Here is a 26,377-nt window from a genome sequence, read left to right as displayed (position 1 = left end):
TTCAGTAGCAGTAATTGGAAATTTCTTAGGAAAACATCTAAATCGGTCACTGTTGGATACCTAGTAGTGAAATGAAATTTTGTACGATTTTAAAAAATGCGTTAAAAATTAATATTCAATAAATAAAACCAGCAATATATAAAACGAATACATCAGTCAAACACACACATTTTCTTTTCTGCTAAGGCATTATTTGAAAACTGGGTAAATCTAAAAGTGTTTATGCAGCTAATATAATTGAATAAGATTTCTTACGAAATTTTAATGGTGAAGGTAAAGTGAAACTTCTGTACGATTTTAAAAAATCTAATTCGTTAAACATTAATAAAAAATTAAATAAAACCAACAATATATAAAATAAAGTGAATAGCAACGCAATTTATCGAATACTGCAGTCAAGCGTACTGCTTTTTCTTTTGTGCGAAGACGATTTTCTTTTCTCCACGAAATCCGTTATGCACAGGTTCTCATCGAATCCCGCAGTTGCTGTAAAATTATAGAAATAGGAACGTTTTTTTCCGATTTGTCCTCTTAAGTTTACCCAGTCTAGAGCCAGTGCCATCCCAGAGCAGAACTGGAACCTTGTCGCTATGGTAGTAAACTTGATCTGTAACTGTTTTAAAGTTGCCGAAAACGGTGAGATAGTGAGCGTAGTCTTGCGTTTCGCGGTTTTCGTAATAATGGCTAACCTGAAAATTCGTACTAGGATTCGTAACTTAACATAAAAGTATATCAAAAATGCATTTACCACCAATTCCGCTGTCAGTGGACAAAATGAGATGGCATATATCATAGTGTAGGGTTGGACAACTTCGTAATAGTCGATACACTGTTGGGAATTCAAGTCCCACATCAATATTTTTCTCCTGTCTGCGACTCCTATTATATAATCCTTCCAAGGGTGCCAAGAAATCATCTTTAACGTTCATTTACGTTACGATACATTACTTTCGGTTGTTTTTATTAGATGAAAGAAGTGAATGAGAGCATTTAGGCGAAGGAACAATTTTTGGTTATGGTATACGTACTTGAACAATCGGTCGTTGTTCCGCCCTTAATATTTGCATTTTTTCAAATGTGTGATCGTCCGTGTCGAAACCATTTACTCGATAAATGATTGCGTAACCATTTATATTGCTCAGAGCCAAAAAGTTTTCCTTGCAGGAAAATTTCATGTGCACTATTGCGGATTTCGTTAGCGATGTTGTTACTTTTACCAGAACGTAGTGATAATCGTGAATTTTTCGAAAAATTGACATATGCCCGGAATTGCACCCGGCCGTCAAAATATCCTCATTTTTCCATTCCAACACCGTCAGCAGGCATTTGTTATTTCCATTACAACATTCGTCGCGAATCAGAAAACCGCCCTGAAAGTATCAAATTTTCCAACGCTCTTTTTCATAGCAAACCCGAATCTTACAATTTTTTCATTAGACGGATACATAATCTGAATCGACAAGGGTTCAACAATCACCGCCAAATATGTTCCCGACTTGTTCCATTTCGCGCAAAGTCCAACGTTTTCGTTTTGCGCCGATATTGCGATAGTGTTATCAATTTCGGACCACAAAAACACTTCCGTTTTGAAAATGGTCGCTATTTGACCTTGTTTGCCCCAATCGATACGATGGCCCACTTGGAAAAAATAAAAATGTAATAATTAATTTCGGAAAGGGGTTTTCTCTTACAAACGATCGTAGTTATATCCGGCAAGTCCAATAAAATGGTTGGCGGACCAATGCAAGGTCTTTTCCTCGGAATCACCGGCCAAGTTGCCTTAAAATTTGCACGCTCCGTGTTTTTAGACTTTTCCGATTGGTTATATTTGAAAACCGAGCCGTTTATGTTATTATCCCCGTTGAACATCACCGACCATAGTCTACAAACGCACAATATATATTTAACCGAAACCATTAAAACTTACACGTACGCATTTTGGTAGTTTTCCTTGCTTTTCATTTTTTTGGCGATGTTTAAAAATGTCGGGTTGCCGCTTCGGGCTTGATCTCTCGCGCTAAATTTTCCCAAATCTTCGAATTCGTTATCGTTATCAACTGCGTGGAGTACCTTCCAACTGGCTGCTTGGAAATTAATTTTGCTTCTCGTGGGGATGAATCTGTCGGGGCAGCTGGTTCTCTCAGCCCGCATTGTTTTGAATTGCTTGCGTATCGTGCATCGGCCTCAAACAAACAAACCGTCGGCATTTGTCAGTTTTTTTTGTGTCTGGTACCGCGGACCAAAAAAAATTAATAAATAAAAAATTCCGGTCACTTCTACCTTTTTACCGGCAAATTCCTAAATATAAGAAAAGTGAAATGTCGGGGTATTTTTCGAAACAAAAAAAATCTAGCGACATTTCCTATTCAGATCACATATTTGTCGTGTAAATAAAAAACGAACAGTAACCGATAATATAGGGCAGTGGAATCATTAATCAAAAAAATACATAGCTATAACTGTACCGTGGATTGTGAACCAATTAGCACCTGTACACGTTAGATACGTAAAGTAGGGAAGAGGCTGAGGTATCTTCTTATCCGGCTAAATGATAACAAAGCAGTACCGAGCCGCATTTCGCCTTGCAAATATCTTCAAATGGATTATGCAGTTTTTATATTAGCATTCGCTTCGCTCGATTTGATTGCGTGTAAAAATATTGCCCGAAATGAATCTGCGGGTGTTTTGCAATACGCAAAAGTGGCACGCTGGGGATCCAATGGTTCGGAGGAAATACGAAACAGCAGAAATACGCAGTACCAAAATCACAGGCAAGTATTGACAGGACGGCAAGTAGTTCGCATAAAATTAACTAGATTTCTTTAGGTTGAAATTAAAAAATTCCAAAAGGACTCCGGGGGTGGTTTACCAATACCCAGTCTATCCCGCTTCGGCTTCGAAGGTAGAAAAGAAAATCGAACACGTTCCTGGAATAGGCGAAGTGGTTATCCAGGATCGATTCGAGGCAAGACCGTTGTTTGTGTATAAGAATAAACAACAGGCCCTTTCGGATACTTACGGGGCACCCGCTTCCGGTTCCAACCAGCAGCCGGCGACGGCACCAACTCCAATTACGACTCCGAGGCCGGTTTCCAGTTTCGATACGTTTCCGGTCTACAAACCGCCTTCACCGCCCCCAATTTCCTCGTCTCAATCGTCCGAAAGCTCATACAATTCACCGTTTAGTTCGTATAACCCGCCGAATTTTATTCAAGAAGACGATTCAAATTTTCCCGACTCTTATCCACCGATCGAAGATAAAGCGCCATCCAGCGAGGCACCCAAAAGTAAAAAACCAGAATCGTCGATGACGTTAGGGCCACCACTAGCGATGAATAACGAATACGATCACCCTCCTGCGCCCGATTATCAGGATCACCAGCCACAAGATCCTATGGCGATTTACAAGTATCACGATGACGGGCCGCCACAATACCCGCCCCAAAGCGAGGACGACATTTTTTACCCGCCGGATATGCCTCACGATGTTAAAATGCCTGCTAACGCACCCCCTAAGCCTGCAATGTCGGCTATGGATGCTCCCAAAGGCAATAACGGACCTCCGGCGGATGATACGATGGATTTGGCACCTCCTCCTAACCAAGGCGACCATCAGGATTATTCATTTCCTCAGTACCTTTATGATCAACACCATTTCGACCATCACGTTTACGAGGAAGTACCTCATACCACTATGGCGCCCGTGAAAGAGGACAAACGAGTTAGCTCTACGCATTACAGCTATTACTACTTGGGCAGGAAATTGTGGTACATTCCGTTGTACTTTAGTATCTACTTTATCATTTACGTCACTGTCCTGATCGTCAAGTCTATCGCCAGGCATAAGGTCAGACTAAAGTACACGTGGGCAGAAGGGGGATCCGCTAGCAGAGAATCAAGAACTATGACTTTGGCAGAGGAAAGAGACGCCAGTATTCCAGTTGCGTATCAAAATGTTTCCGTCGGTATTCGCAATGCGACTCAAAAATATTTGAAAGATGTTATATTAATGAAATAAATTTGTTTATTTATATTGTTTCTGGTCATGGTCTGTCACCCAATGTTATTTGATGCGCCAAGATATACGAGAGCTCAAATGATAAGAGATTTCCGTTGATCTGCCTAAAATGTGTGAAAGTTTCCTCCCACACAAATTTTTGCGATCACTATTATTTAATTATAGTTCGATGATCTCAGTACAGCGGCCCTTCATTACTGTTTATCCCAAATCCCCACCGATGTTGTCTCATCATATGAATTTAGGTTCTTCCTGTCCCTGTCACTGTTTAATGGGAATTGGAAAATTAATTAATTTATTTGACAAAAAGAAAACAATGTCATACCCAATACCCAAGAAGGTCACCGAAATAACCCTTTATACTACTCTCCGTGGGAGTACTCAATAAGAGGTAGGGTTTTAGAATAGCTCGGAAGAATGGAATTATTGGAAAAAATGATAAACTGAAATAATTTTCTTCAATAAGAAACATGATATTAATATTATCTGAGTCCATTGAAATAACTAGTATGCAGATATTTTTCATTTAATAAAATTTTCTGATATACTTGTGAAGTAGAACGGTGAAAGATTTTTATTTTATTAGCTAAGGGTATATTTGAGTTTATTAAGAAAATTAGTATGTGATTGATTTTAAAGTGAAAACGTATATATTAAAAATTTTTCGTATAGAGGTGGACACCTTGGTAAATATGTCAATAATCGGTCGAAATGAAATTGGAACAGCTTACGATAAGTAAACATTACCGAATTTGTTGCTCTAGATTCCGGCAGACGTGCGTTAGCACAGAATGATCGCTCTAATATTTGTTTGTAAATTATTACAATAATGCACGTCGTCCGTTAAGTTAACATGTGCTAAATTATATTAATTATCACAGGATTTTCAATTGTGAGCTGCGCGTCCCGATAAGTGTCACCATCGATTTACAGTTGAAACATCCTCTGATAATATTGCTTGGCCGGAGGTGTGCATTTTTGTAAAAAAAAGTGCTGCTGTACCTAGTTTACATTTTTCAAAATATGTACAGGTTGGTGATTATTTGTTGTGTTCTGTACAAGTTTTGTTTTTGTGTAACGAATACGTCTTCGACCGTCGGGAATTTTCCGGTCGCTACCACCGAAAAATTTAGTGCAACCCCGGAAAAGACCAGGTAACATTGTAGCATTGTAACATGTGTAACATGTGTAATGTTTGTTATGTCGTTGGACAGCTTGTTTTGCATCCCAATTTTTTTTATTTTTCTGTGGATATTTAATATTTCTTTTAAATTTTTCTATTATTTAGCTTTAGCAATCAATCTTTCGCTGTTTCGGTGAATTCGCCAGAGGATTTTGCAGTACATTTGGGGGATTATTTTTAGGTACGAACAAGGTTTGGAGGATTATGATGAAGAGCAACAAAGTATGAGGCAAAGTCGAGGAATGATGATGGAAGATGATACCATAGACTATCACGATCACCACCACGAACACAAGGAAGAAAAAGAGAAACCAAAGGCTGTAGCAGAGGACCCCTGGCAGGGTTACTACGACTTCATCATTAACGAGGGATCGTTTAAGTTTTGGGCCGTATTTCAGGTTAGCGAAAATATTAGAACTTTCATCCGTCTTTTTCGTAAATTCAGATTGTTTTTAGTTGGTGACGGCGGCTTTGTTGATTTATTCGGCATTCGCAGCCGTTTACTACGCCAAATTCAACGTTATCACTACAGATTACGATTATTACGACGACTTTTACGGACGAGGGAGGTCCAACACGGATTCGTCCAGTATATGGTCCGGATTATCGTCGCAGACGTTTCAGCGAATAATGGATGCGTTGTCGTCGAAAAAATATTCGTAAAATTATCGAAGAAGAGTCAATTACTTTGGTTTCGAGTTCCTATAACGGGATGAAATACGTAGGTCGGTATAGTTTGCTGAAAAGTGTACCAAATAATTCGGTTTTCGTTTCGGCAACTGTACCGACTGCAGCGTTTAAAAAAGTCGTTTAAGTGAAATTAGAAATGTTTTAACTTCATTTGCGACTATTTCGCGTTTTATTTGATTTAAAAATAAATTAAATAAATCATTAGTAAGTAAAATAAAGTAGCTTGGCTCTTCTAAGGCAAACGATAGCAGTGAGTTGTGTTTTGTTTCTATACTCACGGTTCTTCCGATTCTAGTATAGCCCGATTGTACATATTTGAAGTCTTGTTCAAAATGGCTTCGGATAACTCAAGTAAAACGAAAGTAAATCGTAAAATATTTTCACAGTGTGTTTTTGTGTATTAAATGCGTAAACGATTTGTAGGGCAAACAATATCCACGCCCTAATTTAGCATAATATGAGCTGGTTATTCTAAGCGCGAGCCAAAGTGATGTGTTAAAAGCAGCGGAGGACAAAGTCGATTTTAAATGAACCTACTAGGGTACAGAGAGTTCAATGCCCAAGTAGACAAGTAACCCGACAGCGTATTACCGAATGAAATAAGTGGTTATTTTCTTTGGTGCTCTGGAGATGCCCGGTTAGAACTTGGATGCATTTAATGTAGTTTTGGGCATTAGAAATACTTAATTAGGCAATTTCAATAAAGCCGTACTGTATTCCTATATGTATATGAGGCTGTTGTTCATTTATATTCGATTAAGTGCCGCCAAAAATCTGGTTTTCTTCCGGCAGCGTTCTTGTCAATGTTTCGGCGAATACCGATATTCCTGTCTGATTGTGATATCGATTTCTATCGTTCGGGTTGCTCGATGTCATATTTTGCAACTTTTTTAGAACTGAATGATGTACCCAAAGATAAACTCATCATTATTACAATTAAATTAGAACAAAACATGTTCAGATTTTCACAATTTTTAATGATTTATCGGGCCTTTATCAAATAGTGTTTCCGAAAAATATCTGAAATTTTCTTCTTCTAATTGAATTTTATTAAATGTGTTAAATTGAAGTTACGAAAACCCTAAGATGTCACCAAATTTCTAGCCAGCTATTATACAAAATGTTGTTCAAGGAAGTTCTAACACAGATTTGTATATCTAAGCTCAAGTATGAACATTTTTAATTATTTAATCGACTTAAAATTGCGTAATTTATTGTAATTGACGAATAAGTTCGGATACTTATTTATACGTATAGGTATTTCGTCTAATTTAATCTAATTGCAAAATGGCCGCAATAATATTCGTCAAGTTATGACAGCGGTGTACGATTTACGCGGTTGGTGACTATGTGTGCCTTCGTTCGCTTAGGTGAGGAAAGAAGATCCCCGAGATTTACCATGCAATGAGACTCGGTAAACAGATAGCAACCGTCTTCGTTGGCGGAGTCATCCAACTCTCTGCGGCCGCGCTTCTTATATTATACACGCATCGGAGAATTCCGGTCGTTGTTATTTTTCAAACGCGGGAATATACGAAAATGTTCCCCGTTTTTCGCGTACGTTCTTAGTGCCGTTGTGTTTAATTCACGTGTATACTGGATCATGGAAAAAGTCGTCTACGGTACCACCGGGTTACCGTCCAAGTACCGCCAGAATTTTTCCAACAATTTCTATCAGAATGTTCCCAGAGGAACCCTCCGACCCGTCGCGGTAAATATTTTATATTTCGATTCGATTCTGCTGGTTTTTCGGTGTGCGCCGAACCAGCGCAAATATCTCTATATATAGACAACTTTTCTTTGTAACACTTTGCGTATATTTATTTGTTTTGCTCGGAATACTTCAACGTGTCGCCGTCTAAATTTGCTAAATTGCTAAGTTTATATCGTTTACCGGTATCTCATTCCGTTGGTTTTGCTGTTTTATATTAGTTCCGATTTTAAACTCACCTCCAGTAACTTACAACGATTATTCCGTCGGCCATAGTTCTCAAATTACTGAGACCTAATTAGTGTATGAAAAATCGATTTAAAAATCTGAAAAAAAATTGAAAATAGTACACTTTATTTACTACGATTAGGCAGGCTTGAAAATAGTTCATGCAGACGTTGAAATTGCTTCAGTTATAGGGAAATAATTAAACTAAATCGTCCAGATAATGGGTTGAAATACTGCGTTTTGCTGTACACTACATTTAGCTGACGGGTAACGATACATTACGGTATTTAAAATAGCAAAATGTTCCCATGCATGCATTAATATCTACTACAATCAGAATGTGAATGAATCCACGAGAATTTATTTCACGGTAGTTTTAAACTTTTAAGCACCTAAAGTGTTTTGCTAGTTTTGCCCTATAAAAATTTAGTACATGCAAATCCTCGGCCGCGTATCATTTTTCGTCGTAAACACAAAAAGATGCATCTTCACTGGTTACGGGACTTCACCGGTTCAATTTGCTCCTTTGCTAACCAAAATTGCGTTGGTCAATCAAATTTAATAATGTGAACAGTTAAAAATATTCGCAATTTTTACACTTCGTTCGTTCTCGGTCGTTTAATGCTTTAAATACCCTCATCGTTGGTGCGTTTATATACAAAAATTTAGATACCCCATCGCACGGAATTAAACGCGTTATGAATATAATAAATTATTACGCAATTACGCATTTATTTCGACTATAACCGAAACTGTTTCAAGATTTTAAACTTTTCGCTCGGCTTAACTCGGAAAGCTTTTTTTTCTTATTAACGGGATAGGTAAATCTGGAGAAGAATATTATCTCCAAGAGAGTTCTCGGAAAATGCGGAAAAATTAAAATTCAGAATGTGTGCTTGCGCAGGAAGCGCCTACCATTCGCTTTGGTAAAATTTCTTTGTACCAATTTTGTAGCCTGTTCAAAACTGTACACGTTATTTGTTCGGTGTCGGCCTATTCCAACGTCGGTATGCTTATACGTAGCTTCAAAAATTCATTAGTGACATAAAAGGCACTAAAACATTTGTTTTTAATTTATGACAGTATCCAGATTCTTTGTGTGAAAATATTGGGATATTTATTGCGGCATTTTTTTTTATTTAAAACATAATATTTTTATTTACAGATCTTACAGGTTTCACGTATTTTGTAAAAACTTGGTATGTACACTTGTCTTGTTACAGTACACTTTTCGTCTGAATTTGGTGAATAAAAACGGCGTACGATTAGAAAAAAAATAGTATTCTACACAAGATTACCACGTCAAATTTTATCAATGTATAAATTATATTACGTACGCACCTCTTGCTTTGTATAATATGTTCTATCTGGTTCATTTTTAATAACAATCTTAAATGTGAAATTTTGCACATTAACTAATACACTAAAAGTCCAAAAATCAGAGAAAACAATAGAGAAATCAGAAAAAACAATATATTGTAGATTAAATGCCAATTTCAAAATTAAAAATTACGATTATATTATATGTATTATATAACTGACAAAAAGCACATATTCTAGGGTACAAAAATTCGGGCTGTTTTCACCAAATTTTAAACCCAAAAAGAAGACAGTGTAAACTTTCTACCAAGAACATTGTTCTCTTTTTCCCCTTTTTAGTCAAAACACTATTTCAGTTCCACCCATAGGAAGGCCTCGAATATTGTATTAAAAAATAACGAGGAAGACAAGCATAACAATTTTTTTTGTGGGTCTAAAAAAAATTAATAACAATAACGCGGATTTTTGTGTTTCTTTATTATTTCATTTTTATAATAAGACTATCTCAAAACACTAAAATTGTTATCAAAAATTTAACAAGAAAAAAATGCAAAATATGTCTTAAACTCTAGAACATGTGGTACGAAATTGCATGAAAATGTCACCTAACAGGATAATTATACACAAACAAGTTGAAACAAAGTATGTGAGAAATTGTGTAAGAAAGTTTTATAAATAAAAATGTTATTACAAACTATATTGTGACTACGCAATAGAAGCCATCATATGGTTTTGGACTTTAGAAAACAGTATACATTTTTTTTTACCCATTTCGAGCGGACACCAGTTTGGTTTTACCAATTTACTGTCCGCAGTAACGAGCGTGGTCCAAAGACTAGAAATGGACAAAAGTAGTTCCTCGAACAATCGCATCGACCTTGCAAGGTTCTTACTCCCATCATCATCATCTTCTCCGGAGGATTTTTTTGCATTTGTCCGGTAAACGGCGACCGGTTTAATTGCGATATGGGTTTATTTTTCATATCGGTACACTTATTTAAATGTACGAACGCACTGCAAGCAAACGTCATATGGTCCAAAGTAGGATTTTAGACCAGTTATGCGCGGTATCAAATCCGTTTGGGGATAATCTTCAAAATGCAGGAAAGGAAGGCGTTAGAAATCGTTCTCTAGGCTTCAGATCGCTTTTCAACTCTTTTAATAACGAGGTACGATTGCTACCGGTACCGTTATTTTTCATTGCGAGGCAATACAAAGAGTTTTGCATGGCTCCACGGCGGCGATCATTTTAACGATATCCGCGACACTTTTCAATTCTCAACATGTTCCAAGATCGTTTATAAAATATACAGTGTGTTTCAAAACGAATGGGCCATCGAATAGCAGTATATTCGTTGTATCAAAAAATTTCCATTTTTTAAATAATTTTATTTTTTGTTTGTTACTTACGTTCATAATTTTAAAAATATTTTTCGGGAATGAGAAATCAGATAGTGTAATGAGTTTTGCAATCATTAATAGGTGTCGCGACCTGCATAAATGTTTTTCCTAAAAATACCATCATAATTTTCTATATATTCTCAAATTTAATTTCTGATAAGTCATTTTCTAGTATGTTCTAAGAAAAAAAGGTATCATTGTTAAATATCCGTATTTTACGTCGTTTATACGGCGAAAATATTATTTTCCACCAATGGTTGCCAGTGAATACTAAAAAAGAAGAAGAATTTTAAGATAAAAAAAATAACCTACTGGGTTTTCTATTACTAATTAAACTAATCAAAATAAGGAAAATTCTGTTAGACAGAATTGCAATGAATCAAATTTTATTTTGATATATTGAACAATAATACCTTTTTTACGTAAAAAATACCTAAAAATCACTTTGTCTACAAAGAATATACTGGTATTCGTTTTGAAACAGCGTTTTTATTATTAACAATCCGACGAAATTAATTATTTGTGTTATTTATTATTTCTTATTTTCCTGGCTGTGCTAGGAACGACTCTCGACATTCGGACTGATTGAGCGGAAGTTGTCAATCTAAATTATATAAAAAAATTAAAGCGAAATAAATTTTCTTTGTTCCCACGGTACTGTATTTAAACATAATAAGTATTATAAAAGTACTGTTCTGTTTCAACGGGCCTGTATACGTATTTGTTGGAAACTCACTGACAACAGGCTTAATAAAAAGCAACGAATAAACATTTCAACTGCCATCAAACTCCGTCGGTTCGCCCATATAATTTCTCAACCTTGTTAAACCTTTCTTTAATTGGGTCCTGCATAAAAACATTGCATTTATTTTTATTTTATGTTTATAAGGTCGTTATTACGTCCGTAAATTTTGAACCTTTCTATGGAGATTCAAAGTTTTCTTGGCATAAATATAATTATTAAAAAAAATTCAAATGCAACCTTCCATTTGACGTTTCAATGCATGCGATGCACACCCCAAATAGCAAAAACGCAAATGCAAAATTGATAAATTTTATATAATCTTCTAAAAGGTGTGTCCCCATGCAGGAATGCTATCATTAAAATGGGCCGCGTATCATTTGCTTTAATTGTGGTAAAAACGCCAAATTTGAACTGGCGAAAACATGGGCAGGCTCTTAAGGCTTTGCGACCACCCATTAAACTATACAGGGAATTACTAATTATTGTTCCCTACGTTCTTGACATACCTTCATTGGCCAGTCTTTAAAATACTCTTCAGGTATTTGCTTTTCATTAATACTGCGCCGATTTGTCAAGCATTTTCATAGAATTGCAGTCGAACGGATACTTGGCATTTGTTAAGATCGTTATAATTATCCTCCTCTTATTAATCATTCGTCGCATGGTAAAAACGTTTCAGTATTTTTCGAATTCTTTCCCGTTTTGGTATTCTTAAAGGGTTCGTCTAAATGTTGTTGCACTTCTGAGACGACACAGATCTTTCAACTTTTTCGACAGTATTTTATATTTCCGCTATTTATTTTTCGTTAATTTTCGTTTACTCGTTGGAGTATTTTTTTTTGCCTGACATTTGGACATTTAAATGTAACATTAAACAACTTGTTTTTTATTGCACAATTTCCTTGCTACGTGTATTTTTAACCCGGATTCTTTTGCTAACAGTATTTTTTCGTAACGAGCTGTCGTAGCCTAACGGTACGCAAGTTATAATAAGCAACGCATTTATGAACTATATCGGTTTACGATGTTTTTGCGGGATTACTATATACCAGTTTTGTATTTCAGTTGGCCTAACGGGGCACAAATGGTTCGTTTACCTGAAACAATCCGACTTTCGCCACGATTTTATTTCGCCTGATTCTAAGTTGAATTCCGCGCAAGTTTTATTAATTGCCGGTTGAAATCTGGCCGTTGCTTGTTTATATCAAAGGGTACATCCTCAAACCACGTAAAACACGGTTTCCCATATCATTACAATAATTTAAAACAACAAAACAAACAAAAAAGTCTATGGAATTAAATAATTATCGAGTTCCTTCAAACAAATGTGTGTTTACTATGGAACGACGACGCCTGCATTTAAGTTAATTTAAAAAATCATTTATTGGTTTTAAAAGAAATTATTTCACTGAAACAAATAGTTTTTATTGCAAATTTAAATTGAATTCCAAAATTTCATTTAAGGCGTCATTTCTATTTTATCATTCACGTATTTCGTATATTAAAAAGAGCTAATTACTTGTAAAAACGACGAATTCTATATACAAATAGGAAATATTTAGCTAATTATATATTTCCGATAAATGAGCTTGCAATTTACAGATTCACCTGACAAACAAGTAATAGTGGGAACGGGATCAGTTGGTACCGCCAGATATATATATTTATTGGACCAGACTGATCTAACATTACGTTCTAATTAATCTGCTTTTTTTGATTTATCTAGGATCTATACTTATTTGGGTAAATTATAATTAAAATCTTCAGTCTGTAAAAATAGTAAAATAACTACGCAAACATTATCAGTAGGTACATGCTTTTGATATTTGCACATGCAACCACCAATAACGAATAAATTTGAGACGAGATTATAATTATTATGTTAAAAATATATTACTTAAATGGATGTAAAAAAATATCATAGAAATACTTACACACAATAACGCGTTTTACCACAAACCGAAACTCAATTTTACGTTGTCGCGTCACCAAAACTACCCGTTTCAGCAACACGTCGATTCATATTTTTACACAAGACCTTTTGATTCAGTAAACTCACCAAATTAGCAAAAAAAAAGTAACGTAAAAAAGTATGTACAATAATAAAGATAGATAATTAGTGATAAGTCATAAATTCAACAAGCAAAGCCTCGAATTCGTAATTGACTTTCGATGCCTGCCGAATCCTTAACGATACTAAAGTCCTAAACTTCAGTTTTAAAAGTAAAACACATCTCTTTAGCTCAATACCTACTTCAAAAGCCACTTAAACCATGTCCTAAGAGGAACCCTTGTCTTCGGTCATAAATTAATAAAGTGTTCGTCAGGCCGATCGTTACCATCAGTAAAATCATAAACTTCGACTTTTGAATAGGATTGAGAAAAAACACTGAAATTCCCATTATTCTAAAAAATACCACAAAATTGTTCCCTATAAATATTTACTGGCTCTAACATACGTACTCGACGCGCGTTTCGCCAACCAAGTTGGCATCTTTAGGAGAAGATTAAAACTTTTTAATTTTAATTTAATCTACTCCTGAAGATGCCAACTTGGTTGGCGAAACGCGCGTCCAGTAGGTAAAATTGAGTTTCGGTTTGTGGTAAAACGCGTTATTGTGTGTTAGTACAGTGCCGAAGATTCAAGTCAAGAGTTTGATAGAAATACACTCACAGACACTCAGTACTTTAGAATCTTAACTGTGCTTATGCGAAATAAATCTATGACTTCAAAAGATTGCATTGTGCAATCATATTTAAATGTTTGAAATATTAGGATAATCTAATATACCGGGTGACACAAGAAAGTGATAACATAACTTTTAAACGGCTTGAGACAGCGACTTGAAATTTGGAAGGGTTAATATGGGCTGAATGTCCCATTTTTTTGACAATATGTAGTCAAAAATAAAATTCAAGGGAGAATTTCTTCTGAGATTCAGCGATTAGAATCAATTGGACGTAGACTACGTCCAACATCGGAGATGGAAGGACCTCTGAAGAAGCTCGCCACTCGTGCTAGCGAAACGTTAGGAAGTAATTCCAATCGACGACGGCCTTTAAACCCGAATCAAGATAATAGCTTTCATAGAATGTTTTCAAATGTCCTCCTTCTTGTATAGGACACTCCCTGTCTCTAGAAATTAAATTCGCTGTAACCCTTCCTAACAGTTCTGGAATTATACTATCAAATGCAGGCGATATTCTTCGCGGTAATTTTTGTAGGTCGAACACTGGTCTTTCACGTACCCCCAAACAAAAAAATCTAACTGTGTCGTGTTGAGATTATTCGATGCCTATAAACATCACGTAGGTGTTCAGTGACATCTCTAAAATTGTGGTGAGGCGCGCCGTCCTGCTGAAAATACGGCAAGACGTAGATCTAACGAGTCTTCAATTTCAGTTCTTAGGAATTGTAAATATCTTGCACCAGTTAAGGCACCATGAAAAAAAAACGGGTCCAATAATTCGCCTTAACATCACTCCTGCCCACACAATGATTCCAAAGCGTTCTTGAAACTGTCCGGGACGAATAATTCTTTAATAATTTAAAGACCAGCATCTGTTGTTCTGTCGGTTACAAACAAATTGAACAATATTAAGTTTACAAAATTATTGTTATGTTTATCTAACAGCAATTGCAGTATCGAAGTCTTCTTACGCAGGAAGAACCACAATCGTTTGATGAAAAAGAAAAACCAAAAGAACAATTCCAAACTTCGGGAAATCGAGATTTTCGTCGTGATTGCAGAACGCCAGATGTTTGGCAGTGTTTTTTTTTTAATTCTCCTCATAGATTTACGTTGACGTATCCTACAATATTTATTTCCATTTCTTCACTTATTATTATTATTATTAATTATCATATCGATTATTTATCATTTTCAATTCCTGCTTTCTAAAGAAAGAATGTCCAGGAAGGCGAGGTCCCGGATAGCAGGCTGCATACAATGCAGGGGCCTGTCGAAAGTTTTTCCTGCATTCCCCATATCTCAAAAACATATCAACTTTTTCTCCATTTGTAAATTGATTCCTGTTTTCCATGATAATCAGATCATCAGATAATCAGATAAAAATGTCCAAACTGTCAGAATTTTCAATAATGCCGACTTAATGAAAAGAAACAAAGGCACCTAAGTAATATTTTGTTTTTATATAAATGTATTTACTTATCTGGTTTTTCCTTTTCTGTGAGCTTATTTCTTAACGCATTTTGAAAATTTTAGTGTCAAAATGTTGCCGATTTGAAAAAGTTTTTGACCCCACTAGGGTGCTATTTGGAAAAAGTAGGTTATCGTAAAAAATTAATAGTTCATTACATTAAATGCTATTTGCCATTAGATTAGTGAAGAAAAGTTTCATTTACAATGTTTCCCATAATCAGGTGACCCGGTAAATAGTATTTATGATGGTCACAGCCTCCGAGACACAATATTCAAAAATCAAATAAAAATTTAAAAAACAAGAAAAATTAGAAAAACCGTCCTACCTCCTGAAACCAAAAATGCAAAGAAATATACTCTAGTAGTAAACTAGTCGTTTCCGCTCAAACGGGAAGTGCAACCATTGACTACATATTGTCAAAAAATTGGACATTCAGTCTACATTAACCTTTCCAAATTTCAAATCGATATCTCAAGCTGTTTAAAAGTTATATTGTGTTCCCACTTTCTTGTGTCATCCGGTATACCGAAGTGGGACACCCAAAAATTTCTCCAATTTTCTCCTTATTTTGACTCGTTTTTTTGTTTCTATTTTTCTGCATATATAAAATAAGATTAAAGGATCTGTTAGTATTTCTTTCAGAGTTTACACTTTATGTTTACAATTGTCCTTATTTGCATAAAGCATCCTTAAATTTGAAAACGCCTTTTGACGTCACCTATTCAGAAAAATTCAGTTTCCTGTCAATATACAATCCCAATGATTTCACACATTCTTTTACAAAACAGCTCTTCTTAACGGGCAGTGTATAAAAATAAGCCGTCCGTTTCACAATTTTAGTTAATTAATTTTATTAATAATCATGTGAAACCATGTAGGTACCTTCAATTTGTTTTAATTACCTTCATTTATTAACTTCGGTTAGGTCCAAATAGTACTGATACAACGTGCTACCGCAATTTTATTCCTCGCATTTCTGACTGAGAAAGTCTTTATTTCGATTAAAATAGTCCAATTATAATAAAAATTTCAACTTCCAAATTTCAGAAATCTGTCCTATTTCAAGTGAATTACCAAAAAACTTGAACTACAATGCAGGGAATGACGTCACGAATACGTCGATGCCTTGTAAGGCCTTACGATGTTTGAACTTAAATGACTTCAAAATGGCGAAAGCTAAAAGCCTGAAATTTTCATAGTATGTTTTAATGGTAAAATGGTTCCGAATTTGGTGAAAAAATAATCGCAAAAGCAAATGTTGAGAACAAGCATATTGCATGTAAGTTAAATACAGAGCTTTTACACTAAATTTGCACAATTTGTTGAGTTAATCTAAATGGATACTTAGTTCTTTCAATTATGAGTGTGTCAAATAAACAATTTATCTATGTGAGAATTTTTTCTGTAAATGGAACCCAGAAGCTTTAATTGCCTATGGATTTTAGGAGTGCCTGGTGACCAAGCGGCCGATTCCTACCGAATTTTTGAGTAACCCCGGCGGCGTTTTTATACCAATAACACACGAAATTACCGGGTTTCTCGGTAATTTCAACCAAATTATTGTGCTTAACCCTCTCATATATTAAAATGGCCTATAGTTAAGGCCGATTCGGCCAGTATATCCCAGAGCGTATCTCTCGCAAATCTTTATGTCCGTAACGGAGGAGAGGACCCGCACACATACGCAGGTACCACCGAAAAAATTGTCCACGCCGGGAACGAAAAGCAGAAATTGCTCAAGGTGTCTTATTAATTCGGAAAGAAATCTTTTACCGTGACACCGACGTATAAAGGTTCGCTTCGAATTTAAAGAAAAAATTTGCATAATTCCAGATCGACTATACCTTACCAAATTGCGGTGGTACTCGGAGATCTACATCGATCGCATCCATCTCACATACCCATCATACCCTCTGGCAGGAGCGATATCAGCACGGTACTCCTATGTCATGCGCGGGTTCGTCAATTTCTCTCGGTAGAGAAGGACAGCGTCAATTTTAACGACAATCGTGATATGTTGCAGGGGTGGAACGGAAACAATCGTCGAAGGGTAGAGTGTGTTCGATAGCCTTAGCCGTAGCATCGTTCGTAGTATTAATAATCGTATTAGCCATAGCCGGATTAGCATTGTACATGGGGATATCCCAGACAGATTCGCCATATAATGGTAATCGACGTTCTTTTATTGTTACACCATTTCTATTTTTTGGTTCATCTCTTTAATATTGCAGCAATAATATCGTTCAGCGGGAGCGCGAAAGTGCTGAGAGGGGACCGATTTCTAGGCGGTCTTGAAGAGAAGGCCAAAAAATACAGACGGCAAATAGATATGCTCTATCAAAATAGCGCCTTAGGGCCCGCTTTGGCGTCCAGTGCCGTCGATGGTTTCGGCAAAGATGGATTCACCATTTATTTTCGATTAAGTTTCAATCGAAAAAAATTATCTGAGTAAGTATGCCCTCTTTGCTTCCAATTTTAGCACCCGTCCTTTAGTTCAATTAAAAATAAACAAAAATAATAAAGTTCATAGAATAGAACCATAGAATTTGTCTTATATAAACAGATTCAGAAAAAATGTCAAAAGTAGAGAAGTGCTAGAAAGCCTGACTTCAGTAACTTCAAATATTTGTTGAAAATACATTTTTACTGACCACTCCGTGAATGGCAACATCTTTTTGTCTGACTCTATTTTGAATGAATTAATTCAAGATTACGTCCTGTAAAAAATCGAAAGGTTTTACGGCTTATTTCTCTGCTACAACAATAAAAATAAATTTTAGAAGCTATGTGGGCTACATTTAAAATAAAATCCCTTACAACCGCAGACAGTTTTGGCCACTTGTGTCAGTTAAAAGTTAATCCTCTGTTCCGTCCGTGATCATCAATAATCAGTCGGAGATATGTGACGTTTCTGAGATATGTCATTTGTTTGCGAAGTTCTTTGAAATCATATTTATTGCACCGCGGACTAACAGTGAATACCGTGCCTCAGCTCGTACGCCGATCAACTGTGACTGAAAGGCCCTTTCTCTAAACAAAAATTAATTACTCGAAGTCTTAACTCGCTTGATCCTAACTAGAGCGGTGCTATGGGATGTCATTTCGGTTCAACAAAATGGTTCACAAATTATCGTCCAATTAGTAAGCTTTGTGTATTCCTTCAAATTTTCGAGAAACTTTATAAATAGATTTTTAATTTGGTAAAGAGGCAAATTATTCCAGAAGATCATGGTTTTTACCCAAATCTACCAATTGCATATATCAAGTACCTAGGCGAATGCATGGACAATTATATTCAGGTTGACGCAGTCTACACCGATCTAGGGCTTTTGATAGATCGACCATAAGCTGCTGCTAGTTAATCTGGCTGAGGTCGGAGTGGGCGGGGTGTTGTTGGAAAGGGCTGAGTCATATCTGACGGATAGAACATTTTAAGTCCGTGTCAATGGTCAAAACACTTTGCCACCGCCCTCAAGGTTCCCATTTGGGGATTCTGCTGTTTATAATTTATAATAATATTTTCAGCATAGCAAATTTTAACAAAATAAATAAGAATTAAAAGTTCAGATTTTCACGAAATTATATATTTTCACATGACAATTGTTTCGACAACACCGTGCCTTTATCAAAAGTAATATTTTTAAATGTTCTCAAATCTCTTTCTTTAAAGTTTTCTATATATTTTAAAAGCTTAAAAACTAGAAATAGCTTAAAAACCGTTTTTGTTATAAAATAAGCCTTTTCAAATAAAATTCCCAATTTACATTTCCATACAATGAATTAATGGCGACTAATTTTTGTTTATGATTTATACTTTCACAACTTGTTTCAATGAAAAACGGCCATTTTATTGTGGTGCAAACAGAGAGTGATGTTTAAGAGCTTGTTTAATGATCCTCAATAATATGCTTTGGAAATTTGCAAAAAAGTTTGACGACATTTTCTAAAGATTAAAAATACAAAAGATTATTAGTCAGTGGACCAAATCTAAAGTTATTAGACAAACTAAAATGAAAGTTGGTAAGGAAAATTCATAAAAAAAATTGTTTACTCGCTTTAAATTTGTTGAGTTTTCTATAAAATTACTATATGAACTTTATTCGAGTAGCCCTTAATTTTCTGGCTTATCATTTATCATTACACTGAAAAACTCTGGCTGGGCCCAGATTAATAGTATCGACGAGTAATTTTTGTTGTTTTTAGCAACTTGACTAACATCGAGAAAGCTCTCAAAGATATACTGCTAAGCGACGCGCTATCAAAGAAACCGATTTTCAAAAACGTGAGGTTCGATCCAAGAAGTGTGGTGGTTAGATTGACACCGGACGGTTCCAATGCGTACTCGCCTCCATCGCACATTACGTCAGCGTCAAATTCAAAAAGTTCATCGAAATCGAAAGGGGTGGTGTTAAAATCGCCTAAAAATATCACCACCAGTCCCAAGCCCTTCTTGAAAGATGAACCGGATTTCAACGAAGAAGATTTGCCCGTGATTCAGGGTTCTTTTAAAATTAGCAAAACCGAAGCGGATATTACAGAGAAGAAGACCGATGCGGCTACCACAAAAGCGAAAACGTCTACTACTAGCACGACTACTATGAAAATAACTACGGTTAAGGAATCTTCTACGACGAGCGCTTTTTACAAAATTACCACCGATAAACCGAAACCGACCACAACTACGGCCGTAACATCACCGTTACCACGTAGTAGCGAAGTTCCTCAAACCACGTCGAAATTTATAGGCAGCCCTCAGTTGTTCGGTGACGCTCCCTGGGTGCCCATTTTGCCGAATACTCCTGGGTTTTTGAGCGAGGCGGCACCTGTCGTCGATCAACCTACTTACACGAGTTTCACAAATCCGGGATTATCGTTTAATTTCCAAGATGCCGAAAAATTGGGATCCCAAAACTTAAAAGGCCACCCAATTCCGATCAACAAAATTCCGTTTACCACCACCAACGCAGAGGACGACCATTTCGTGAAAGTCGATACTTTGAGGTACCCTACGACCGTAAAACCGAATACCGAACCAATGAAAAATATTTCCGCGATATTTCAAAATTTGGCGTCGACACTGGAAGAACCGTTTTACGACGACAAAGAGGAAACGAAAGAAATATCGGGTCAGGGACACGTCGAAGTTGTCGACGTCGACGTCGAAGAGTTGCTAAGCCACACTACCAAGATACCATTGGTGACGTTACTCCCGGTCAGATCGAATTCGGGTATCGGTCGACCCTTTCGAAAACGCTTAGGCGACGGCCATAACGTTTCGGTGGAAAATCGCAGTTTTCCGGGTGAAACGGCTCGAGTTGGACAACCGAAGGAAGCGACAAGCAATTACCAAATAATGGGAGTACTAAATTTTGCTACCGAAACGTACGGTTTGCCCGAAACGCGAGACCAGCACGACATCGTACGATTCCCCAAAATGGAACAGGAGAATTTCGATTCTGTTAACCACACGGCGGTTCCATCATTCTTCACTAGCGGCGTCTTGAAAGGCAACGCGTTATCAGTCGAAAAAATCAAACAGCTCGCCGAAATCAGTAAAATCAATACCAACGACACGGTTATCGTTAACGAAGCGAAAGCTATTTCTTCTAGCTATTCCATTAACCACGACGGACTTAAAGTGCTGACCAAAACGCTCAACAAGGCTCCTAATTCTTTTAGCAAAAACGATACCACCATTTTTTCCAAACTTGGATCGAATTCTTTGCATAGGGACGTCGATTGCGCGTTCAAATGCGGAGACGGGAAATGTCTAGCGGAAACCACCAAATGCAATCAATTGATGGACTGCGCGGACGGAAAAGACGAGGCGAATTGCACCTGCGCGGACTATTTAAAATCGCAATACTTGACGAGTAAAATTTGCGACGGAATAGTCGACTGTTGGGATTTTTCCGATGAGAATAGATGCGGTGCGTATAGGTATGCTTTGCGATCTCACAAATTATATTTCAAAAAGAAACTTGCTGACGTTTCGCCATTCATCCCGTTGGCCTCTTCGGAGGTTAACTGAAACTGGCTCCCATTCTGTTCTGTTCTATTACATACTGAGGGGCTGGAACTATAGATTCTCGATTTTTTTTTTTGATAGAAGAATTGATTTGAGTTGATTTTTCAAAGAAACATCCACAGAATACTGTAATGCTTTTTACAAAACTTTGTTTAGTCGAAATTGCTGACGTTTCGCCAATCTTCCTGTTGGCTTCTTCAGAGCTCGACTGAAACTGAAACATTTATAAACAACCGACGCCGCAGGAATCCAGAAGATTTGTAAATAATAACACTTTAATTATTTTTGAGATCCCAATGTATGTATACTAATACTAATATCGGCCAAAATATGCAACAAATTCATTTAAAAATGCTGGCACATGTCAACACCATCTTTTTAGATCCATTTTCGAATTCTGTGTCAAATTTCACGCATAATTCATGAGCAAAGGAATAAAAAACAAAACTTCATTTTGAAACGGCGCATCTAAATGAAAAATGAGAGAAAATATATACAAACGGGGCATGTAAAAGATCATCTAGAGCCAAATCGTACAAAAATTAAAGATAACACACGATTAAATATTTTATTAGAAGTCGAGGATAATGTTCATCATACATCTTCTCAAGTAGCTTCAATACTACGGGAGCTGAACGAAGATTATTCGTACCTTAGACTACAATTTTGTGAAAGTGTGATGGGAATGTGCAACTTAAATCCATTTTAAATAGTTAGATACTGTTTAGCGATGAAGTTACGTTTTTTGTTTCAATGGAATGATAAATAAAGTTGCAGCTGTGGGACTTATAAATAATCCCCGATCATACACAAAAAATAAATGTCTGGGTATGGATTTTGAATAACAAAACAATTCGACCATATTTCTTCGATCAAAATTTTACTGGAGCCCGATATTTACAATTTCTTCAATACGCCAGATAGACAGATTAGTTTCCTACAGGATCGTGTTCTGCGGTATTTAAGATGGTTGGATGATTTAATATTTAGAATTAGATACGAAATAAGGCAAATGTGGAAGGGTTTTTGAATCGATTGGTTTTCAACATTTTCAACACCTAATGAAATTATTTGTTTGATGACACAGAATTCCAAAATGTATTTTAAAAAATGATGTTTTAAACTTGGTATCGAACTCTACTTTTCGACTCAGCCTGTATATTTACTGTTATGATGTACGTCTGCCAGCATTTTTCTTGAAATCCAATACTCGATTTTAATAAATATTTTAGCCGTTCACTGTATGTATATGTATTATGTCGTTCAGATTGGTGCGAACCGAACCAATACGTGTGCAGCAACTCCAAGGTTTGCATCGAAAAAGAAAAAATCTGCGACGGTTTAAGAAATTGCCCGCAAGGCGACGACGAACGCCAATGCGTAACCGTCGCACCCGATCTTCGAAAAGCCGATGAGTTTCCATATTATTCTGACGGTAAGCGATCATTTGATTTTAAACCTTTAAAAAAATGTTTTTTTTTCTCAGGCTACTTGATGGTTCGAAAACTGGGTAGGTGGGGCAAATTGTGCATAGACAATTTCGAAAACGTGGTATCGAATTCTCGTATATCGTGGGAAATCGAAGATCTCGGAAAAGCGATCTGCAAGTCGATGACTTATCAGTAAGAGCGGATTGACTATGCTGACCGGTGGGTATATATGGGTGCTGATTTTTAGATACATGGAAAGCATCGTGGGCGCCGAAGAATCGGAAAACGAACGGGAACAGATGTATTTCGAGCTGGTATACACAACGCAAGACAAATCGAAGTCTAAGTCGAGTTTATCGTTTAAGGAGACTAGTTGTCCAGCAAAGAAAGTAGTAAAAGTTTCTTGCCAGTCCTTAGAGTGCGGCGCTCGGCCTCAAGCTATCAAGCATATTGCTAGGCGAGTTTTTATATTTGAAAAGTGTATTTAGGGTTGATTTTTGCCACAGGACGCTGCCCGTCAAATATTATTATAAGTTTGTTCAACCCCGCTTCGAATGGCTTAAATTCTCATTTTTTAATTTATTTATTTAAGAAGAAAGGCTAACCCATTACAGAAATGTCTTCACCTAAATAGTCTAACTGAAGACGTTAATAATTATACATAATTAAACTATAATAGACTTAGGGTAGACCTGATAAATAAAAATTATTGAAAAAGGTCATCACAAAATGCAACTAGTTTAGTAAAGAGTTCCCGCAGTGATTTGTGTTAACCTTTCGATGGAGAAAAGTTGACTCGGCCTTTTAGTATAGGTTTCGCGTTTATGAAAAAAAAAAGCTACGAGGAAAGCACATTTAAAATTATTGTTAAGACACTTATATATAAAAACTATATCCAGATATTTCCTAGGATCTTTTGGACCTTTTTTTTATAATCGTACTTTTTCAACTTGGTTACTATACAGTCAGTATACAGTCAGTCATATTAGTGTGCAACATATGAGATTTTTTGCTACTAACTGGACAACTAAAATACTATATCATAGAGGGTGGGACAAATATACAAAAATTGTCCAAAAGTAAAGTAGCTTTATTTCAAACAAAATGTTATTAATCAAAGTTGTTTACTATTAAATGGTATGCCTTAATATCAAAACAGAGATTAATCAATTAATATTTTTAAATACTTTCGCAAATTATTCAAAATCAAAATCAATCAATTCATAACAAAATTAGCAAATTTTTGTTCCAATTCCATCTTATTTGTCAAATTAACTAAGATTTTAATTGCTTTAGCAAAACACAAATTTTATCTTGCTTGCATTTTAAGAATTGAAATAGCATTTTTTTTATTTTTAATAGTTATTATAACAAAAATCTGCTAATGTAATCGCAAATAACCGTAAAACACTAAGTAAAATAAACAATAATACACAATTTAACAAAATAAAAAATAAAATAAATAAATAATAACAAAAAAGGGCTTTTTTGACATCCGTATAATCCGAAATTTCTTAGGTGGATCTTTTGGGGTTTTCATCAACAACTTGAAGTACTTTTAGTTTAGTTTCTTCATTACATACAGTTTGAAGACGTTTATTGCTAGCTTATTTATTCCCGTGAATTTAAAATGACTTAAAATCCTACCAACAGTTGAATAGTGAATTTGTTTATTCATTGAACATCTCTGCTGCTTCATGCGGTGATTTGTAATTATCTCCACGTATCAGAACTAACTCTGCTTTCTTAGATGATGTTACCTGGCTTGAAGGAGGCATTTGAAATAAAGTTCCATAATTATGCAATTATGATTTGACAATCAATGTCAATAGGCTATCATAATGTTTACTTTAGAGTCTCGTCTCTTAATATCATGAATATCGGCGATTATTTAAATTTCATATTAGCCATATCCTACGTGGAATGATCTCCTGAATCCAAAAATGCAAAAAAATATATATTGGGCCATTTAAAATTCGAAAGTTACCGTCGTTTAAGCTCAAACCGGAAGTGCAACCATTGACTACATAGACTACATAAACCCATTTTCAACCACTTTGTATAAATAAAGCAAAGCGGGGGCTGAGTGACCTTTCTCGTCTTGTTTTATGTCGGCGGTTGCATAAACAGTGTCACTTTTAGGGTTGTCGGCGGTGGAAACGCTGGTCTAGGGGCGTGGCCGTGGCAAGTAGCGCTTTATAAGGAGGGTGAGTTTCAATGCGGGGCAACGCTTTTGTCCGATCGCTGGCTCCTGTCCGCCGGCCATTGTTTTTATCGGTAGGTTCGTTGATTGCTTTCGAGTTTAACGATAGCATAAGTGGAGGGTGATGGAGAGGTTTAAATGTACATAATTGGTAGTTCGTCGGGGGAACATTGGGTCGCGCGTCTCGGCGCCTTGCGTCGCGGCACCAATCTGCCGTCGCCTTACGAGCAACTGCGAAACGTCATCCGTATAATCGTCCATTCCGGTTATCTAGATTTCGGGTTTATAAATGACATATCACTGTTGCAAATGGACCGTCCCGTTGTTTTCAGCGATTACGTCAGACCCGTTTGTTTACCCCAGCCCGATCACAATCTTGAAGACGGACGCCTCTGTACCGTGATCGGCTGGGGTCAACTGTTCGAAGTCGGACGTATCTTTCGTAAGTAGTTAAAAGTCATTTTCTAACTTTCATTTTTCTAAAACGCGATGTTTTAGCTGACACCCTCCAAGAAGTACAGATCCCGATCATATCAACCCTCGAATGTCGAAAGCGAACGTTATTTTTTCCGTTGTACAAAATCACCGACGACATGTTCTGCGCAGGGTACGAAAGGGGCGGACGGGACGCTTGCCTAGGCGATTCTGGCGGACCGCTGATGTGTCCCGAGCCTAACGGCCGTTGGACTTTGTACGGTGAGGATTATCCGGCGCAATAATCAATTTTTTATTCGAAATATAAATATTTTCAATATTATTCGCAGGTATAACCAGCAACGGATACGGTTGCGCGAGAGCTAACCGCCCGGGGGTTTATACGAAAGTGGCTAATTACGTCGAATGGATTTATGCGTACGTTAACGGGGACGCAAATACATTGAGGAATACGACAAAAATTGTGACGTCCTGCTCCGGGCATCGTTGCCCTTTAGGCGAGTGTTTACCGGAACGTAGATTGTGCAACGGTTTTATTGAATGTAGCGACGGGAGCGACGAAAAGGGTTGTTGAGGCCACCGGATAGCTTTTTTCTCAGACGGTGTGGTGTGGTGTTATAATATAACAAATTGTGTACATAAAGAAAAATGAATCCCGTTTTCAATGAGCTGTTTTTTTTATAATAATAATAATCTTTATTGTCTAACCGTTATAATATCCAATGACTAAACAATTAATTCGCCGTTACCAGGTCAACAAAAACAAATCATGAAAATACAGAATACCGAATATGTACTAACAAACAATAAAGAAAAGAACA

At 36.5% G+C, this 26,377-nt stretch overlaps 4 protein-coding genes across 6 annotated transcripts; 3 read left to right on the top strand and 1 right to left on the bottom strand.

The window, feature by feature from the left end:
* Positions 1 to 353: 353 nt before the first annotated feature.
* Positions 354 to 3,095, bottom strand: LOC132708742 (protein cortex-like). 3 transcript variants are annotated; one of them, XM_060681295.1, is made up of 8 exons: positions 3,020 to 3,095; positions 1,934 to 2,183; positions 1,692 to 1,882; positions 1,424 to 1,638; positions 1,029 to 1,370; positions 749 to 916; positions 542 to 689; positions 354 to 486 (listed from the first exon to the last, which is right to left on the bottom strand). In XM_060681295.1, exons 2-8 carry the CDS (start codon positions 2,149 to 2,151, stop codon positions 380 to 382), a joined length of 1,389 nt encoding a protein of 462 aa, XP_060537278.1. In that variant the 5' UTR covers positions 2,152 to 2,183; positions 3,020 to 3,095; the 3' UTR covers positions 354 to 379. The 3 variants fall into 3 exon arrangements, with proteins under 3 accessions (XP_060537278.1, XP_060537277.1, XP_060537279.1); XM_060681294.1 differs by lacking the exon at positions 3,020 to 3,095 and having other exon boundaries at positions 1,934 to 2,230; XM_060681296.1 differs by lacking the exons at positions 354 to 486; positions 3,020 to 3,095 and having other exon boundaries at positions 581 to 702; positions 1,934 to 2,230.
* Positions 2,342 to 4,803, top strand: LOC132708535 (uncharacterized). The gene is made up of 3 exons (XM_060680883.1): positions 2,342 to 2,771; positions 2,827 to 3,976; positions 4,783 to 4,803. The coding sequence occupies exons 1-3, from the start codon at positions 2,599 to 2,601 to the stop codon at positions 4,801 to 4,803; spliced, it is 1,344 nt and encodes a 447-aa protein (XP_060536866.1). The 5' UTR covers positions 2,342 to 2,598.
* Positions 4,804 to 4,952: 149 nt separating this feature from the next.
* LOC132695670 (uncharacterized) lies at positions 4,953 to 6,189 on the top strand. The gene is made up of 3 exons (XM_060660076.1): positions 4,953 to 5,172; positions 5,383 to 5,599; positions 5,658 to 6,189. The coding sequence occupies exons 1-3, from the start codon at positions 5,042 to 5,044 to the stop codon at positions 5,862 to 5,864; spliced, it is 555 nt and encodes a 184-aa protein (XP_060516059.1). The 5' UTR covers positions 4,953 to 5,041; the 3' UTR covers positions 5,865 to 6,189.
* A 1,134-nt stretch (positions 6,190 to 7,323) lies between these two features.
* On the top strand, positions 7,324 to 26,208 carry LOC132695852 (serine protease nudel-like). Its single transcript, XM_060660385.1, has 12 exons — positions 7,324 to 7,602; positions 17,294 to 17,417; positions 17,484 to 17,627; positions 17,692 to 17,908; positions 19,664 to 21,390; positions 22,756 to 22,923; positions 22,975 to 23,110; positions 23,166 to 23,375; positions 25,061 to 25,195; positions 25,277 to 25,563; positions 25,620 to 25,817; positions 25,886 to 26,208. The coding sequence occupies exons 1-12, from the start codon at positions 7,495 to 7,497 to the stop codon at positions 26,128 to 26,130; spliced, it is 3,699 nt and encodes a 1,232-aa protein (XP_060516368.1). The 5' UTR covers positions 7,324 to 7,494; the 3' UTR covers positions 26,131 to 26,208.
* Positions 26,209 to 26,377: the final 169 nt, after the last annotated feature.

Source organism: Cylas formicarius, unplaced genomic scaffold (genome assembly GCF_029955315.1).
Source record: "Cylas formicarius isolate icCylForm1 unplaced genomic scaffold, icCylForm1.1 PGA_scaffold_12__32_contigs__length_19106922, whole genome shotgun sequence".
NCBI classification, from domain to species: domain Eukaryota; kingdom Metazoa; phylum Arthropoda; class Insecta; order Coleoptera; family Brentidae; genus Cylas; species Cylas formicarius.
The sequence above is the reverse complement of the archived record's forward strand: the minus strand, read 5'-3'. Positions and strand labels throughout refer to the sequence as shown.

Bases quoted from the DNA above. Each gene is read 5' to 3' on its own strand.
- LOC132695852 (XM_060660385.1), top strand. From the start codon at position 7,495: ATGGAAAAAGTCGTCTACGGTACCACCGGGTTACCGTCCAAGTACCGC. The intron at 22,924-22,974 runs GTAAGCGATCAT...TTTTTTTCTCAG, and splicing joins GTTTCCATATTATTCTGACG to GCTACTTGATGGTTCGAAAA. The intron at 25,818-25,885 runs GTGAGGATTATC...TATTATTCGCAG, and splicing joins CGGCCGTTGGACTTTGTACG to GTATAACCAGCAACGGATAC.
- LOC132708535 (XM_060680883.1), top strand. From the start codon at position 2,599: ATGGATTATGCAGTTTTTATATTAGCATTCGCTTCGCTCGATTTGATT. The intron at 2,772-2,826 runs GCAAGTATTGAC...AGATTTCTTTAG, and splicing joins ACGCAGTACCAAAATCACAG to GTTGAAATTAAAAAATTCCA. The intron at 3,977-4,782 runs GCGACTCAAAAA...TTGTTGCTCTAG, and splicing joins TTTCCGTCGGTATTCGCAAT to ATTCCGGCAGACGTGCGTTA.
- LOC132695670 (XM_060660076.1), top strand. From the start codon at position 5,042: ATGTACAGGTTGGTGATTATTTGTTGTGTTCTGTACAAGTTTTGTTTT. The intron at 5,173-5,382 runs GTAACATTGTAG...GATTATTTTTAG, and splicing joins GCAACCCCGGAAAAGACCAG to GTACGAACAAGGTTTGGAGG. The intron at 5,600-5,657 runs GTTAGCGAAAAT...GATTGTTTTTAG, and splicing joins AGTTTTGGGCCGTATTTCAG to TTGGTGACGGCGGCTTTGTT.
- LOC132708742 (XM_060681295.1), bottom strand. From the start codon at position 2,151: ATGCGGGCTGAGAGAACCAGCTGCCCCGACAGATTCATCCCCACGAGA. The intron at 1,639-1,691 runs GTAAGAGAAAAC...ATTTTTTCCAAG, and splicing joins GGATATAACTACGATCGTTT to TGGGCCATCGTATCGATTGG. The intron at 1,371-1,423 runs GTAAGATTCGGG...TGATACTTTCAG, and splicing joins ATCCGTCTAATGAAAAAATT to GGCGGTTTTCTGATTCGCGA.